Source organism: Quercus robur, chromosome 2 (genome assembly GCF_932294415.1).
Source record: "Quercus robur chromosome 2, dhQueRobu3.1, whole genome shotgun sequence".
In the NCBI taxonomy this organism is placed as follows: domain Eukaryota; kingdom Viridiplantae; phylum Streptophyta; class Magnoliopsida; order Fagales; family Fagaceae; genus Quercus; species Quercus robur.
The window spans coordinates 52,948,374-52,964,268 of NC_065535.1; the positions used below are offsets into that span (position 1 = coordinate 52,948,374).

Genomic DNA, 15,895 nt, shown 5'->3' on the forward strand with positions numbered 1-15,895 from the left:
GTATAAGAATCCTTAGAGTTTATAAAACAACTTCACCAAGAAATATGAGAGTAACATTATATCTGAATTACTTCTTCTCAAGTATTCATTCACCACATCATATTATTTATGATATTTATGATATTGATACATATATCTTTCTCTTTGCTATCGATGTTTCTCTATTTCTTAATGTCCATTCTGATAAGAACTTATACTCACACACACACATAAGGGGGAGAGAGAGAGAGAGAGAGAGAGAGAGAGAGAGAGAGAGAGAGAGAGAGAGAGAGAGAGAGAGAGAGAGAGAGAGAGAGAGAGAGAGAGAGAGAGAGAGAGAAGCAACTAAAAGAAGACAAGGCCACAAATTTGATGGCTTAGTTTCAACTCCTAGTAAATAGGTCTTGCTTACACAATGGAATTATGATGGGCTGCTATCAGTTACCCATGTGAATGAACAAAGTAGAGAGAGATGCAAATTGACCCTTTAACAACAATTTATGTTAAAATTGGACTTTCCAATATGTTCTAGGAACAAATACCTTAAGACTTGAGAACTAAGAGTTTGTAGAAACAAGATAAATGGATGAAAAGGTATTTATTGTGGTTTTGTGTGTACATAGTAGTAGATCAGTTTGCAACTCTCCTTTGAGACTTTAGATTTGGTAGATTTATTTACCAACTTGCACACAACACCCAAATTAAACTGATTTGGACTTACCTATATGTACTTGGAAAACAAATAGGATAACAAAAGAATTAGAAATAGAATAACAAGAGGTGAGACTTGATGCAAAGATGTTATGGTGAAATGATAAACTAAGAGCAGAGAGAGAGAGAGAGAGAGAACCGTGTCTTTAAAGGGAATTGAAGGGTCTAAAGATTTTAGTGATTTAACAAATAAACAAAATTGTGTGCGACAGCTCTGGCCTCTAGCATTAGTACTTAATTGCTAAAGGGTTTTTTATTTGTTTGTGTTTTTTATATGTGTATCTCCTTTCTGGTAAGGACAAAATTATTTTGTTTAAAATTTTTTAAAGGGCCGGGTTGTTTGTTTTTGGTAAAATTGGTTAAGTGAGCTTAATTGTTTTTAGCTTTACTATTGGTAATTATTGTTTTTGGGCTAATTTTTTTGGGATGGTATATTTTCTTTTAAATTATAGATCTATAAATTTTTTTTTATATCTTTTAAAAGGAGGAGAATGCAAGAATTACAATTTTTTTTTTTTTTACAAATTGCTATTATGGTAAGTGGCTATAAGTAAGTAAAAAGGTGATGTAAGTGGTGAGCACAAATGCAAACCAATAAGAATTTACTACATTAGAAGTTTCGTAAAATTGTTGTAAAAAAGTTTGTGGCTATAGAAAATAATTGACATCTTATTATAGGACTATTAATCAATTTGGGTTTTACCTGCATTAAAACTTAAATTAATACAACGTAGTTATTAAAGGGTGCAAATAAAAAAAGCCCATGGATTGGGCCTGAGCCCATCTGGCCTAAGACTGGATCTATGTAGTCTGGAAGACTCTATTCTGGCCCAGTTTATATGGACAATCTGACACTGAAAGTGGAGGTAACATTTAATTACCTAAAAGTTTTTTTGGCTGAATTTAATTACTTAAAAGTTTAGGTTACTATTAATCTTTCATGTGATGCCAGTTGATGATGGGGTGCTTTACGTACCTATGGAGCAAACTAAGATCTGTACATAAAATCTGGACATGAAATATTTGCACAAATGTGTGATTGATAATGACTATTTTTTGCTTACTACTTGATAGAGCAAGAATATGCATAGCAGGTGTGCTTATGAATTTTTTAGGGTCTCTTTTTATTATTATTTATTTGTATCACATCATATGACTCAAAAAATGCAAAGTTTATTCATCAAAAAAAAAAAGCGAAGTTTATATGTATTTCTCAATAATGGACAAAGTTTAATTACCACAAGCAAACTTTATCACTAGGACAGTCTAGACTCTATAGTAGCAAATTCATTGCAAGTAGTGTCAAGGCCAAGTTCATATATATCCCTCTAAAATCGTAACCAACTTTGAATTGAATGGTTAGTGTGCGTATCATCAAAAGAAGCACCTGGTCCTAAGGCCAAATTAAAATGCCAAACTTCAATCATATGATGACACATGTTGTGAGCATATTTGAGAAAACATAAACGTGTCAATTAGTGGATTGGTTTGAAAATCCTATAAATTTTGCCTCACATTTGTTTGTAGAATCACCCAAGTTGAATTTTAGAGCCTGAATTAAATTGTTAGTGTTTGTGTTCCAAGCAGAAACTGAAGATGGACAAATCCCAGAATGCAAGTTACCAAGCTGGCGAGGCCAAGGGCCAAGCTCAGGTGAGTTTCTATCCATCCTATTTACATCTATTAGCATAGTCGCATACATCTAGTAAGCACAGATACTCTAGTTTAGCTCATATATTTGTATCCGGTACCGGATATTTCTGGGATAATCCTGTATGCGTACACTGATTTTTTATTTTAAGTGCCAATATGTCCAAAATACGCCTATGATACAGTGCTTCTTAGGCAAACTACATCTAAAAGGATTTACATAGGCATGGATGGATGTTTCATGCATGAACACTATGCACGTTGACATTTTAAATGTTGACAATAATGTGTTGTTCTTTTTTGGTTTAGGAAAAGGCGGGCAACTTGGCGGAAAAGGCAAGCAATGCTACTCAATCTGCCAAGGAATCATGCCAAGAGGTTCAACAAAGTTTTTACTAAGTTAGAAAATTACATATAAACATAACAAAATACTTCGATCTCAAGCAATACTGGCCTACATCATTGTTAATTGCTTACATATGGAGTCCTATATATTGCAGGCTGGCCAGCAGATGAAGGATAAGGCACAAGGGGCTTGTGATGCTGTTAAGGATAAAGTTGGAGCAAACAAATGAAAATCATATTGGACCTCATCCATCTAGCAAGCCCTCCCAAATAAATTTTGTGCTTATTAAATTTTAATTTATGAATTTTGATTTCTTCTACTTTGTACACTATTTTGATCTTGCTCTCATTGAGTTGGCTGAATTTGTCATTTGAATTAACATGGGAACTCCTTTATTGAGTTTTTATCCATGCATTCGTACTAGATCATGCACAAGGTTTCATTATATCTATATTTACAATTCAAAATATAATACTTCTCTATTGCAATCGAAAATAGACTTGTTAAACAATGCAATCCAATTAAAGCAGATCATTCAATACAGATGAGCAAAAAGTCTACTGGTTTTATGTAGCCGTAGGCATTTCATGTCCAATTATTGTTAGGCAGATTCTAAAGTACAATTAATTTTGACTCTATATATATATATATATATATATATATATATAATTAAAAAAAAAAAGTAAAATAAATTTCAATGCTTCAACATTTTTTATAATTTTGGTTCAACATTACAATTCTTCCATTAAACTTGACATGTAATCAGAGACTTGTGAATCCGAGTGCTTAACTACATTTTTGGAGCTTCCCACTTTTCTTTTGAATATTAAAAAATACAATCCACACTCTACACATATTTTAGCTTTTTCTTAATAAAATTTTGTAAAGACAATTTATGTTTCAATAATTGTGGCTATTATGAAGCTAACACTTGATCTTTAGAATTTAAAGTATCTAAATGCCCTTTAAATTAAGGACATGCCCAATATGTATGAGAAATCATCCATAGATTTTCTTCACAAATTTGTGAAGAAGAGACCAAAACATTATATCTCTACGAAAGTGAGTTATAATGCTTCTAGAATTCTGGCCTTCAGCAGCCAACTTTACTAAGATGGTTCACCACATCAGATATATCTACAGCCTATATATCAACATAATAACAGGACGAGTTCAATAGGAACCCTATGCATTATTTAAACAACTCAATAAGACTGCAACAACACAAACCCAAGCCTTCTTCAGATAAACCTCCTAATTTGTACATAATTTTCCGTTAACGTAGATTCCCACAAACCCAAAGAAGAGGAAAACATATTGAAATTCATCAAGCATTTTAAATTATAGCGTTAGAACTTGAGCCACCTTTTTATGATATTATCTATCGCCTATTATTTTTAAATCAATCTGCACTGCTCTTATGAATAAAAGTATGGCCTTATGTTTGGTAGCTCCATCATCTCCAATGTGGTTTCCAGAATCTTTTTGTTGAGAACTATCACTTCTAGGAAAATTTACTTTTTATGAAATAGTGCCAGAAGAAGTGCAAACTTGCTTTTGATCATTATTTGCTATCTTCATGCATAAAAGAACAATGAAATCAGGCTACAAAAGAAGTTCATGGAATTAAAAAATAAAATAAAAAATAAAATCTGCCCAATTATTGGTAGTAAGTTTTTAAGGCCGAGATGATAACATTTAATTACAAGCTGCATCTAATCTGATATCCAATCATCAATATTATATAAAAGTAGAGACCTAATGTGAGAAAGCAAGAGGTTTTGTCAAGTGGCGCATTTTTATGCAAAGAGAATTAAAATATTTTCAAGTGCCACATCAGAGATAAGACAAATTAAATATTAACTTTTTGTTTCATTTAGTTCAATGATTCAAGATTTTTCATCCCTCACACATACACACAAAACTCTTTACATTTTAATTCACCTTTTTTACCTCTTGCTCTTCTACCCCTTTTTATATACTTACCCATAGCCTTTTATGTCATCCCATGTCAAATACATACAGACAAAAAACGATGTCCTTTACCTTCAATCTTTTGACGACACCTACCTAGCTCTAACATTGTTATTTCATCTAATACTAACCCATATGAGTTGGCAATAATCAAGGAAGGCGGCCTTGCATTTTATATGAGGGAGAAAAAAACACATTCTATATCGAATTTAATTCTATAATATTCCTCCAAAAAAAAATTTCCTCATTCCTTCAATTAAATAATTATAATGAATATACGTGTACAATTTATAATTGTTGCTTTTTATGATGAATTTATTACTAATAAAGTTCTATAACAATTATGTTATAATACATATACAACATTCTCCAAAACAATCTGACATAAAACATTACAACATTATTAGTGCATCGCACGGGTAATTTACTAGCTAGTAACATATAAAACAAAAGTTCAAAGACTGTTTAATTTTGAATTGTATCAATTGATTCACATTATGTCAAGTGGCATAGCTAGCTTTGTACACACACACACACACACACACAGAGATATATATATATATAAATATATATATATATATATATATATATATATATAAATTTTTTTTTTTTTTTTTTGAGAAAGAAGATAATTTATCATTAAAACTATACCCGAAGGTCGAACCGTAGAAAAGAAGAGATATCTGGAGGAACAGACTCCATCCAGACCTCTAGGGGGTAAGATAATCTAGCTCTCTGGGCTAAGGCATGTGCTACTGCATTTCCTTGCCTGCCAATATGAGAGAAGGAACAACTCTGAAAAGAGTTTAAGTGAAACAAAATGTCTTTTAAAATATGCCCTCCCTGGGCATGAGACACAATCCTATCCTGAAGAGACTTGATAACAGTAGACAAGTCCCCTTCAAAAATTGGATTGTAGAAACCTGATTCTCTAGAAAAAAGCACTGCACGTCGAGCAGCCAAAATCTCCACCAATTCCACTGCTTGTGGCTTCACAATTTTTTCAGACAGGGCAGCCATAACCACACCCTCCGAGTTTCGAATCTCCACATTAATTCTTGTGCAGTCCGACTCTCCAAACAGAGCACCATCAAAGTTTATTTTCACCTAATTTAAGCATGATGGGCTCCAACGGACTGTTGATGCTACACTTCTCACGGGTGGCATCTGCTTTACGTTCCTGTCTGCATAAATATGTAGATATTTTCTTGCAAAGTCAGCAAGACTGTCCAAAGGTAGCGTGGCTGGTTGGAGACGGGATTCTCTTCCATCCAAACAGAAAAATCAACAATACTAACACTGGTTTGTTCCCCTACCTACGGACATGCAAAAACAACACATTTCTAACAACATGACATGAAGCTTGAATCCCATAAATAATAGACAATACTGAAGATGGAGGTGGAGAAGGACCAGCAAGGGCACGAAAGACATTAAGAGAGTCACCTTCCAATGTAAACTCTTGTAACCCCACATCCTTGGCAAACTATAGACCAATCTCAAAAACTTTTGCCTCCACCTCCAAAGGACCCAAAGGAGCTCTAATTTTCTTGCTCAAAGCTGCCACAACCAGACCATTAGCATCTCGAATAATGGCCCCACCCCCGATTCTTTATGAGCTTTAATCCTACAACAAAACAACTTCTATTGGGGAAAACTGAAACATAATATAGGAAATGAATTGCCACTCTTAACATATAGAGTGTTGTATGTATAATATTTATATACGGAAAGTACAAGATAAGATTTGGAACTAATTAAGTACAAAAGTTCAAAGAAAAATGGTTAACAAATGCCTTAAGGGCACTGGTTTAGGAACTATTTGTATAAACTTTTTATGAGAAAAGAAAAAGTAACTAATTTTTTTAACAATTTTTTATATTTTTTGTGAAAGTGGTATTAAAATTTTTTTAAAATTGTCTATTAAAAAATGCCCTAAGAGCACTTGTTAATTGGACCCAAGTTCAAAGGGTAGTACTAAAAGGTTAAATACAATAGATAAGGTTAGGCTAATAAAAAAGTCGTGAAATTTTAATAATTATTATTATTAAAGAAAAAAAAAACCTTTATCTTTACAAAATTGATGAATAGATAGGAAGGATTTTGTAATGGATGGAACATGGAGTCCATACATTGAAAAGATAAAAATAAAAATAAAAAGAAGAAGAAGGGCTTTTGATGTGGAACTAATGTGAGAAATGAGGAGGGCTTTACCATTGCCAATACAAAAATGATCAGGATCACAATATTTGTCAGGAGTGGCTAAATTGGCAAGATCAAGAGTGATATAATGAGTGGCACCAATATCAAAGAACCAGTTAAAAGAATTGACAAGAAGTGGCATGGAAGGCAAGATGAGCAGCGAGGACATTTTGATTTTGTATAGTGATGAATCTGATGATATAGCAAGTTGTTTCCATATGATTAAAACCATTGCAAATTTGATTAGTAGCGAGGACAAGAGTCATTGTGTGAGCCTGTGAGGCACATGTATCAGAAGGCCATTGTAACAAAAATCGCCATTGTGGCCACAACGACAATTGCTAGAGGTGCGACCTTGACCCAGGGCCAGTTCAAGGCATTGTGGGCCTAAGGCGACTAATTTAAATAGGCATATTTTTATATTTGAATATTAATATAATATTTATTTAAGGAGTATTTTTTTTCCATTTAAAATCTATTTTTTTAGATGCAAAATTACAAATTAAAACAAATCCATCATATTATTCAATGAATATCTATTGAGTGAAGCAACCAAACAATAAAAAATTATGATTGAAAATTTTAATAAAATTATATATTTAATATCTCTAAATAAAATTTGAGTATAAATTTATTTACTACTGAGAGATTAATGAGTTTTATACTTTAAAACTGAGAAAAATAAACAGTCATTGCCACATCCAATGAAAAGATTTTTCTTTTTATGGTTTTTCTTTAATAAAAAATTACTTTTTAGTTATTGGTGAATGTTTGGGGCTTAATTAGTACTCTCATTGGGGCCTTACACGGTTGCCTACTTGCCTCTTGCATTGAACTAGCACTGCGACTTGACCCCTATTTGAAGAAGTTCCACAATGAGCAACATTTGCCCAAGGTGAGTTCTATGAACACGCATCAAAGTGCAGGAACTTGTGGATGAGAAGAAGGCTATGTAACTCAAGAAAGGAAATAGGGTTGGGTTGAGACGAGTAGCTAAGGTGGTAACTAAATCACAAAATCCAGATTTGAGGCATTTGAAAACACAGATGTTAAAGTCTTGAATTTAGACTTAAGAAGAGCCTTCCAGCCACAATGAGTTTATCAGAAAGTGTTTTGGCCATATGTGGAAATTAGGTGACAGAGAGATCTCCCTCTTTAGGACTTTGGAGTTGCAAGTGAATTTAGAAAATTTGAGTATTTTAAGTAAAGATTTTTTAAAAGGAATTGAGACCAACAAGAGGTAGAATCTCATCAGATAGGAAGAGATTAAGATACTTATAAGGAGTTGATCCTAACAAGCCCAAGAGAGGCAGCGAAGTGTTATGCACACAAAACGTAGATGGAGATTGGAGAGCACAGGTTAGATCCATCAACAAAGTTGAGAAGGTCTTGATCTATAAGGTATGGGATGAGTTAGTTTTCTAGTAAAGATAATTTTTGTTGGTAAGTTTGATGGATGAAATATTATGAGCATTTAGATTAAGAAGGAAAAACAAGAGGGGTAGGGAATAGGTTTGGTTCGGTTGCGATGCAGAATGGAAATGTAGTAATGTAGATCCCATTCTAGGTAGATGCAAATCCTTTAATCCTTAAGGTTTTCCTCAAATCCACGTACGAGAAATAACTTTGGAATTCACTAGATTTAAAGAAAACCTCAATTTTATTGATAGTAAATTGTTATTTTCATTTTACAAGTTGCAAACCTATTTTAAGTTTCCAAAAAACTTCATTTTACAAGTAAAAAATATTCCCAAACTAATACTTTTTTTGAGAAGGTCCTAAACTAATCCTAATTGATACAATACCATAGTAGGACTCTAATTTGATTAGAAAAGACTTTAAAACACCTAAAATCAAGAAAATAAATGATCAAATCCCAAAATTCTGAAAATAAAATAAAATTTTAAATGATAAAAGAATCCCTTTTTATCCTACACCAAACCCTTCCACTTGAATGAAACCCAACCTTGAATTTTCGTCTAAAGATTGAAACCTTCTTCTCCAAATTAAAAAAAAAAATATATATATATATATATATATATATATATATATACCTTTAATATATACTTCAATAACTTGATCTAATTTTAAAACTTTTATTCTTGAGATAGTATAACATCGTTTTTTCCCCTCATTGACTATCAATTAACAAAGGATTGAAAACAAAATAAAAAATTTATACTCATAGAAAATCAATTGTTTGTATTGGAGTGGTCTTCAACAAATTAAATGGATCGTGAAAGTTGTGGATTATAAATTGACTATTATATTTTACTTCAATTGGATCTTCCACAATAATTTTTAGGCGTAAATGCACTTGTAATCCCTATATTTTGACTTTTTTCCATTTTAGTCCCTACATTTTATTTTTACCACTTTTAGTCCCTAAACCAATTAACGCGGGACATTTAAGTCCTTGAAGTACTATTCCATCAGCCAACTAACAGGAAAAGCTGACGTGGCTATCGTGGGTATTAAAATATTATTAAAAAATTATTTTATATTTTTTTAAATGCCAAATTTTTTTTAAAAAAAAAATACACAATTTTAATTATAAAAAAAAAACAAACAAAAAAAAAATTATTTTCTTTCAAACATAAATTTTACTTTCTTCCCCGTATATGATTCATATTCTTACCAAATTAATCCTTATTTTCTTTTCCTTTCTTGTACTTTCTTTATAACCAAACACATCAAAACAACCAACGGAGGAGATTTCAATCCTCAAACCTAGAAATCTCATTTTTCAATCCTCAAACCCATAAATCACATCAAGAAATCAACAGAGGAGATTTCAGATCAAACAACGGAGGAGATTTCGAATCACACATCAAACCCATTTTTCAATCCTCAATCCTCAAACCCAGAAATCACATCAAAATCCCATTTTTCAATCCTCAAACCCATAAATAACCAAACCAACAAAGGAGATTTCGAATCAAACAAAAAATAAATATAAAGAAGAAGATAAAAATAGAAATGGAGAGAGAAGAGTCTTGGCCCTAAGTTGGAGATCAGAGAGAGAGAGCTTGAGGTCTTCGACCTTGGGTTTTAGATCTAGAGATAGAGGGAAAAGTGCTTAGGTTCAGCCATGGAGGCTCAACCTGGGGCTGGCTATTGAGCGACAGAAAGAGATGGAGCTGCCTCAGATGGTGGCTTGTGGTGGCATGAAGTGGCTCGCGGCAACGCAACCATTTTTCTTCATCTTCTCTAGAATCTTCTCTCGCCATCTCTCCTCCAACCTGAGCCTCCATGGCCAACCATAGTCATCCTGGTTCTCTCTCCTTGATCTGAACATCCTCAAATCTATCCCCTATCTTCGATCTAGACGGTTAGATTGGGTTTTTGCCATTTGGGTTTGCCTGGGTCTGTAAATTTGGATTAAGGCATGTAAGGACTTTGGGATTGTTGAAGGTATTTTGAATTAGGTTTTTGTGTTTGTAATGGGAATGTGAAAGAATGATAGAGTAATTGTTGAATGTCTTTGTGTTTTGTAAATTTGTGGGCATGTCTTTGTGTTTGTAAATCCGAGTGATTTTATGGGTTTCGTTGCTAAGGAAATACAAGAAAAGAGAAAAAAAAAATTTTATTTTTTAAATTTTTGGGCAAGGTTTGCTGGGAAGAAAATGAAGAACATGATTAACGGGAAGAACACATGTTCTAGATTCTTCATGTTCTTCCCAAAAAAAGAGAAACAAAAATAATTTAATTCTTTTCTTCTCTTTTTTAAAAAATAAGAAGGTTAGAAATTTTATTATTATTTTATTCATCCGTTAGTTGGCTGACGGAATGGTGCTTCAAGGACTTAAATATCCCATGTTAATTGGTTTAGGAACTAAAAGTGGTAAAAATAAAATGTAGAGACTAAAATGGAAAAAAGTCAAAATGTAGGGACTAAAAGTGCATTTATGCCTAACTATTTTGATACAATACCAAAAGGTTAAGGACTAAATTGACACATTATTTATATCTTCCATTCAAATGGACTAAATTAACACATTTGAAATGTTAAGAATCAAATTGACATTCAACCCAAAGGTTAAGGACCAAACATAAATTAAAATTTAATAAGCACAAAATTTATTTGGGAGGGCTTGCTCGATCAATGAGGTCCAAATGATTTTCATTTGTTTGCTCCAACTTTATCCTTAACGGCATCACAAGCCCCTTGTGCCTTATCCTTCATCTGCTGGCCAGCCTGCAATATATAGAACTCCATATGTAAGCAATTAACAATGATGTAGGGCAGTATTACTTGAGATCGAAGTATTTTGTTATGTTTATATGTAATTTTCTAACTTAGTAAAAACATTGTTGAACCTCTTGGCATGATTCCTTGGCAGATTGAGCAGCATTGCTCGCCTTGTCCGCCATGTTGCCCACCTTTTCCTAAACCAAAAAAGAACAACACACTATAATCAACATTTAAAATGTCAACGTGCATAGTGTTCATGCATGAAACATCCATCCATGTCTATGTAAATCCTTTTAGATGCAGTTTGCCTAAGGAGAACCGTATTATAGGCTTATCTTGAACATATTGGCACTTAAAATAAAAAATCAGGGTACGTATACAGGGGTATCCCAGAGATATCCGATACCAGATACAAATATATGAGTTAAACTGGAGCATCCGTGCTTACTAGATGTATGCTACTATGCTAATCGATGTAAATAAGATGGATAGAAACTCACCTGAGCTTGGCCCTCGGCCTCACCAGCTTGGTAACTTGCATTCTGGGATTTGTCCATCTTCAGTTTCTGCTTGGAACACAAACACTACAATGTAATTCAGGCTCTAAAATTCAACTTGGGTGATTCTACAAACAAATGTGAGGCAAAATTTATAGGATTTTCAAACCAATCCACTAATTGACACGTTTATGTTTTCTCAAATATGCTCACAACATGTGTCATCATATGATTGAAGTTTGGCATTTTAATTTGGCCTCAGGACCAGGTGCTTCTTTTGATGATCGCACACTAATCATTCAATTCAAGGTTGGTTACGATTTTAGAGGAATATATATGAACTTGGCCTTGACACTACTTGCAATGAATTTGCTACTCTAGAGTCTAGACTGTCCTAGTGATAAAGTTCGCTTGTGGTAATTAAACTTTGTCCATTATTGAGAAATACATATAAACTTCACATTTTTTGAGTCATATGATGTGATAAAAATAAATAATAATAAAAAAAGCCCCCAAAAGATTCATAAGCACACACGCTATGCATATTCTTGCTCTATCAAGTAGTAAGCAAAAAATACTCATTATCAATCACACATTTGTGCAAATATTTCATGTCCAGATTTTATGTACAGATCTTAGTTTGCTCCATAGGTACGTAAAGGACCCCATCATCAACTGGCATCACATGAAAGATTAATAATAATCTTAAATGTTACCTCCACTTTCAGTGTCAGATTATCCTTATAAACTGGGCCAGAATATAGTCTTGCAGACTACATAGACCCAGTCTTAGGCCAGATGGGCTCAGGCCCAATCCATGGGCTTAATTGATTTGCACCCTTTAATAACTATATACATTGTATTAATTTAATGCAGGTAAAACCGAATTTTTTTTTTTTTTTTTTTTTTTAGAAACACACACACATATATAGGAAAAGAGGATGAGATAAGGGAAGGTAAAACCGAAATTGATTAAAAGTCTTATAAATTGATGTGAATTATTTCCTATAGCCACAAACTTTTCTACAACAATTTTACAAAACTTCTAATGTAGTAAATTCTTATTGGTTTGTATTTGGGCTTACTACTTACATCACTTTTTTACTTACTAATAACCACTTACCACAATAGCAATTTGTAAAAAAAAAATTTGTAAATCTTGCATTCTCCTTTTAAAAGTAAAAAAAAATAAAAAATAAAAAAAATTATAGATCTAAAATTTAAAACAAAATATACCATCCCAAAAAAATTAGCCCAACAACAATAATTACCAATAGTAAAACTAAAAACAATTAAGCTCAATCAACCAATTTTAACAAAAACAAACAACCCAGCCCTTTAAAAAGTTTTAAAAAAATAATTTTGTCCTTACCAGAAAGGAGATGCACGTATAAAAAACACAAACAAATAAAAAAACCCTTTAGCAGTTATGTACCACTGCTAGAGGCCAGAGCCCTTTGCACACAATTTTGTTTATTTATTAACTCACTAAAATCCTTAGACCCTTCAATTCCCTTTAAAGACACGGTTCTCTCTCTCTCTCTCTCTCTCTCTCTCTCTCTCTCTGTTCTTAGTTTATCGTTTCACCATAACATCTTTGCATCTAGTCTCACCTCTTGTTATTCTATTTCTAATTCTTTTGTTATTCTATTTATTTTCCAAGTACATATAGGTAAGTCCAAATCAGTTTAATTTGGGTGTTGTGTGCAAGTTGGTAAATAAATCTACCAAATCCGTAGTCTTAAAGGAGAGTTGCAAACTGACCTATTACTATATACATACAAAACCACAATAAATTCCTTTTCATCCATTTATCTTGTTTCTACAAACTCTTTGTTCTCAAGTCTTAAGGTATTTGTTCCTTGAACATATTGGAAAATCCAATTTTAACATAAATAGTTGTTAAAAGGTCAATTTGCATCTCTCTATACTTTGTTCATTCACATGGGCAGCTGATAGCAACCCACCATAATTCCTTAGTTTAAGTAAGACCTATTTACTAGGAGTTGAAACTAAGCCATCTAATTTATGGCCTTGTCTTCTTTTAGTTGCTTCGATCTCTTTCTCTCTCCCTCTCTCTATACATATGTGTGTGTGTGTGTGTGTGTGTGTGTGTGTGTTTGTGTGTGTGAGTATAAGCTCTTAATGGAATGGACACTAAGAAATAGAGAAACATCGATAGTATAGAGAAAGATATATGTATCAGTATCATAAATATCATAAATAATTTGATGTAGTGAATGAATACTTGAGAAGAGGAAATTCAGATATAATATTACTCTCGTATTTCTTGATGAAATTGTTTTATAACTCTAACGATTCTTATACATGATAAAGTGATATCCTTAAAGGATTCTGTAAGGTTGAATTTATTCAACCATCTAATTGGCTTTATTCCGTGCCAAATTTGCTTGTAATTCAGCATTTAGTAACCCTGTATTTAGGTGGGATTGTTGTAAGGGTAGTGAGTGAGATAGAGTGAAGATTGCTCAAGAGTGTGCAAGAAAACAGAGTGTCGCGGCTGGGACTCGCGGGTGGACTCGCGGCTTCAACCCGCCAGAAGATGCACACGTGCCAAGCATGCTGGAAGATGAACAGTCATGCTAGCTGGAGCACTACAGGACAAAACAGGACAACTGGCCATACGGTTAACTCGCGACTGGAACTCGCGACTTAGTCAAGCCGCGAGGTCAAGCCGCGAGCCACCCCTGTTTTGGAAAAACCTGACGTTTCACATTCCTCTTCACTCCAGTATAAATACCCTTTTAACCCACGATTGAAAGAGAGCTTCCAGAGAGAATTTTGAGAGAGAAACCCTAAAGAAAAACCAGATTGTTTCACCCACAATCTCTACCTTAGAGTCTCATCAAAATCCCTCACTCTCTTCCTCTCCATTGTCAAATCCTTGAGAGGCATTATACCAAACCTGGTTCTCACCATCATCATCACTGTGAGACAGTCGTTTGGAGTTCTGGGAAGCAGTTAGGAAGGAGCCAATCTTCATTGGTTGATGCTACGGTGTAGTAGCGGAATCCGGAAAGCTAGAAAAGAAAAAGGTTCGGCGCAACCTCGTTAGAGCAAGAAGCTTGGAGGGCTTAGGTGCATTGGGTAGATTAGGCTTGGAGGGTCTATTGCTGTCCTTGTATCCCAACTGTATTTTCTAGTGGATTGATTACCGCTTGGAGGGCGGCGGAGAGGTTTTTCGCCGAGGTCTTCGGTTTCCTCTTCGATAACATATCTGGTGTTATCTATGTGTTTGCATCTTCCTTCCTCTCTATCTCTGCCTTTACATTATCTGCTGTGGTTTATTTTGTTTTGGCTTAGATAGTTGTTTAACCAATTCCAGATTATAGCATATGTTAAGTTTCCGCACACTAGTTGTTTGACATATTGCTTGTGTTGGTTAAGTTGGTTTTTGGGGGTCTAAACGTTCAAAAGTGTTTTTGTACACGTTTTTGAACTTTCAATTGGTATCAGAGCGGGTACACAGCTGTTTGGTTTCATTACCATTGTGTGATCCTTGACTCCCTTTTTGAGATGGATAGGTCTCAATCCCTTAATGCACCTCCATATTTTGATGGAAGTAATTATGCGTTTTGGAAGGTTCGTATGAGAGCTTTTTTATGCTCTATTGATGAATCCGTGTGGGATGCTGTTGAGATTGGTTGGACCAAACCTGAGGCAGCCAAATCCACATGGGATAAGGCAGCACTTGCTGCATCTAATGCTAACAATAAAGCACTAAATGCTATTTTCTGTGGTGTGTCTCCAGATGAATTTCACAGGATTTCTCACATTACCATTGCCAAAGTTGCATGGGAGATTCTGGAAACAACTTATGAAGGCACGAAGAAAGTAAAAGATACCAAGTTACAAATGCTGACCACTCGGTTTGAGGAGCTCAAGATGAGTGAGGATGAGTCTTTCGACTCTTTCTATGGGAAGTTAAATGAAGTGGTTGTCAGTAAGTTTAACTTGGGGGAGAAGATGGAGGACTCAAAGATTGTAAGGAAGATCCTTCGATCATTGCCGGAAAGCTTCCGTGCTAAAGTGACAGCCATTGAAGAGAGCAAGGATCTTGACGACATCAGAGTACAGGAGCTGGTTGGTTCTCTGCAGACCTATGAGATGTCGCTGCCAAATCAACGGAAGAGCAAATCCCTTGCTCTAAAGACCACTAATGAGAAGGTGGAAGATCAAGGCTCATCGGGAGAAGATATGGTGGACAAGGATGTAGCCTATCTTGTTAAAAATTTCAAGAAGTTTTTGAAATTCAAAAACAATGGAAAATTTGATGATAAGAGAAAATTCCAAAATTCTGGAAGGGAGAAGAGGGATTTT

The 15,895-nt window shown here is 34.0% G+C and overlaps 2 protein-coding genes across 2 annotated transcripts; one reads left to right on the plus strand and one right to left on the minus strand.

Annotated features, from left to right (window-relative positions):
- Window positions 1–2,251: 2,251 nt before the first annotated feature.
- Window positions 2,252–3,007, plus strand: LOC126706749 (stress-induced protein KIN2-like). Its single transcript, XM_050406294.1, has 3 exons — window positions 2,252–2,343; window positions 2,650–2,718; window positions 2,841–3,007. Exons 1-3 carry the CDS (start codon window positions 2,287–2,289, stop codon window positions 2,913–2,915), a joined length of 201 nt encoding a protein of 66 aa, XP_050262251.1. The 5' UTR covers window positions 2,252–2,286; the 3' UTR covers window positions 2,916–3,007.
- Window positions 3,008–10,801: 7,794 nt separating this feature from the next.
- Window positions 10,802–11,614, minus strand: LOC126706758 (stress-induced protein KIN2-like). The gene is made up of 3 exons (XM_050406305.1): window positions 11,558–11,614; window positions 11,183–11,251; window positions 10,802–11,060 (listed from the first exon to the last, which is right to left on the minus strand). Exons 1-3 carry the CDS (start codon window positions 11,612–11,614, stop codon window positions 10,986–10,988), a joined length of 201 nt encoding a protein of 66 aa, XP_050262262.1. The 3' UTR covers window positions 10,802–10,985.
- Window positions 11,615–15,895: the final 4,281 nt, after the last annotated feature.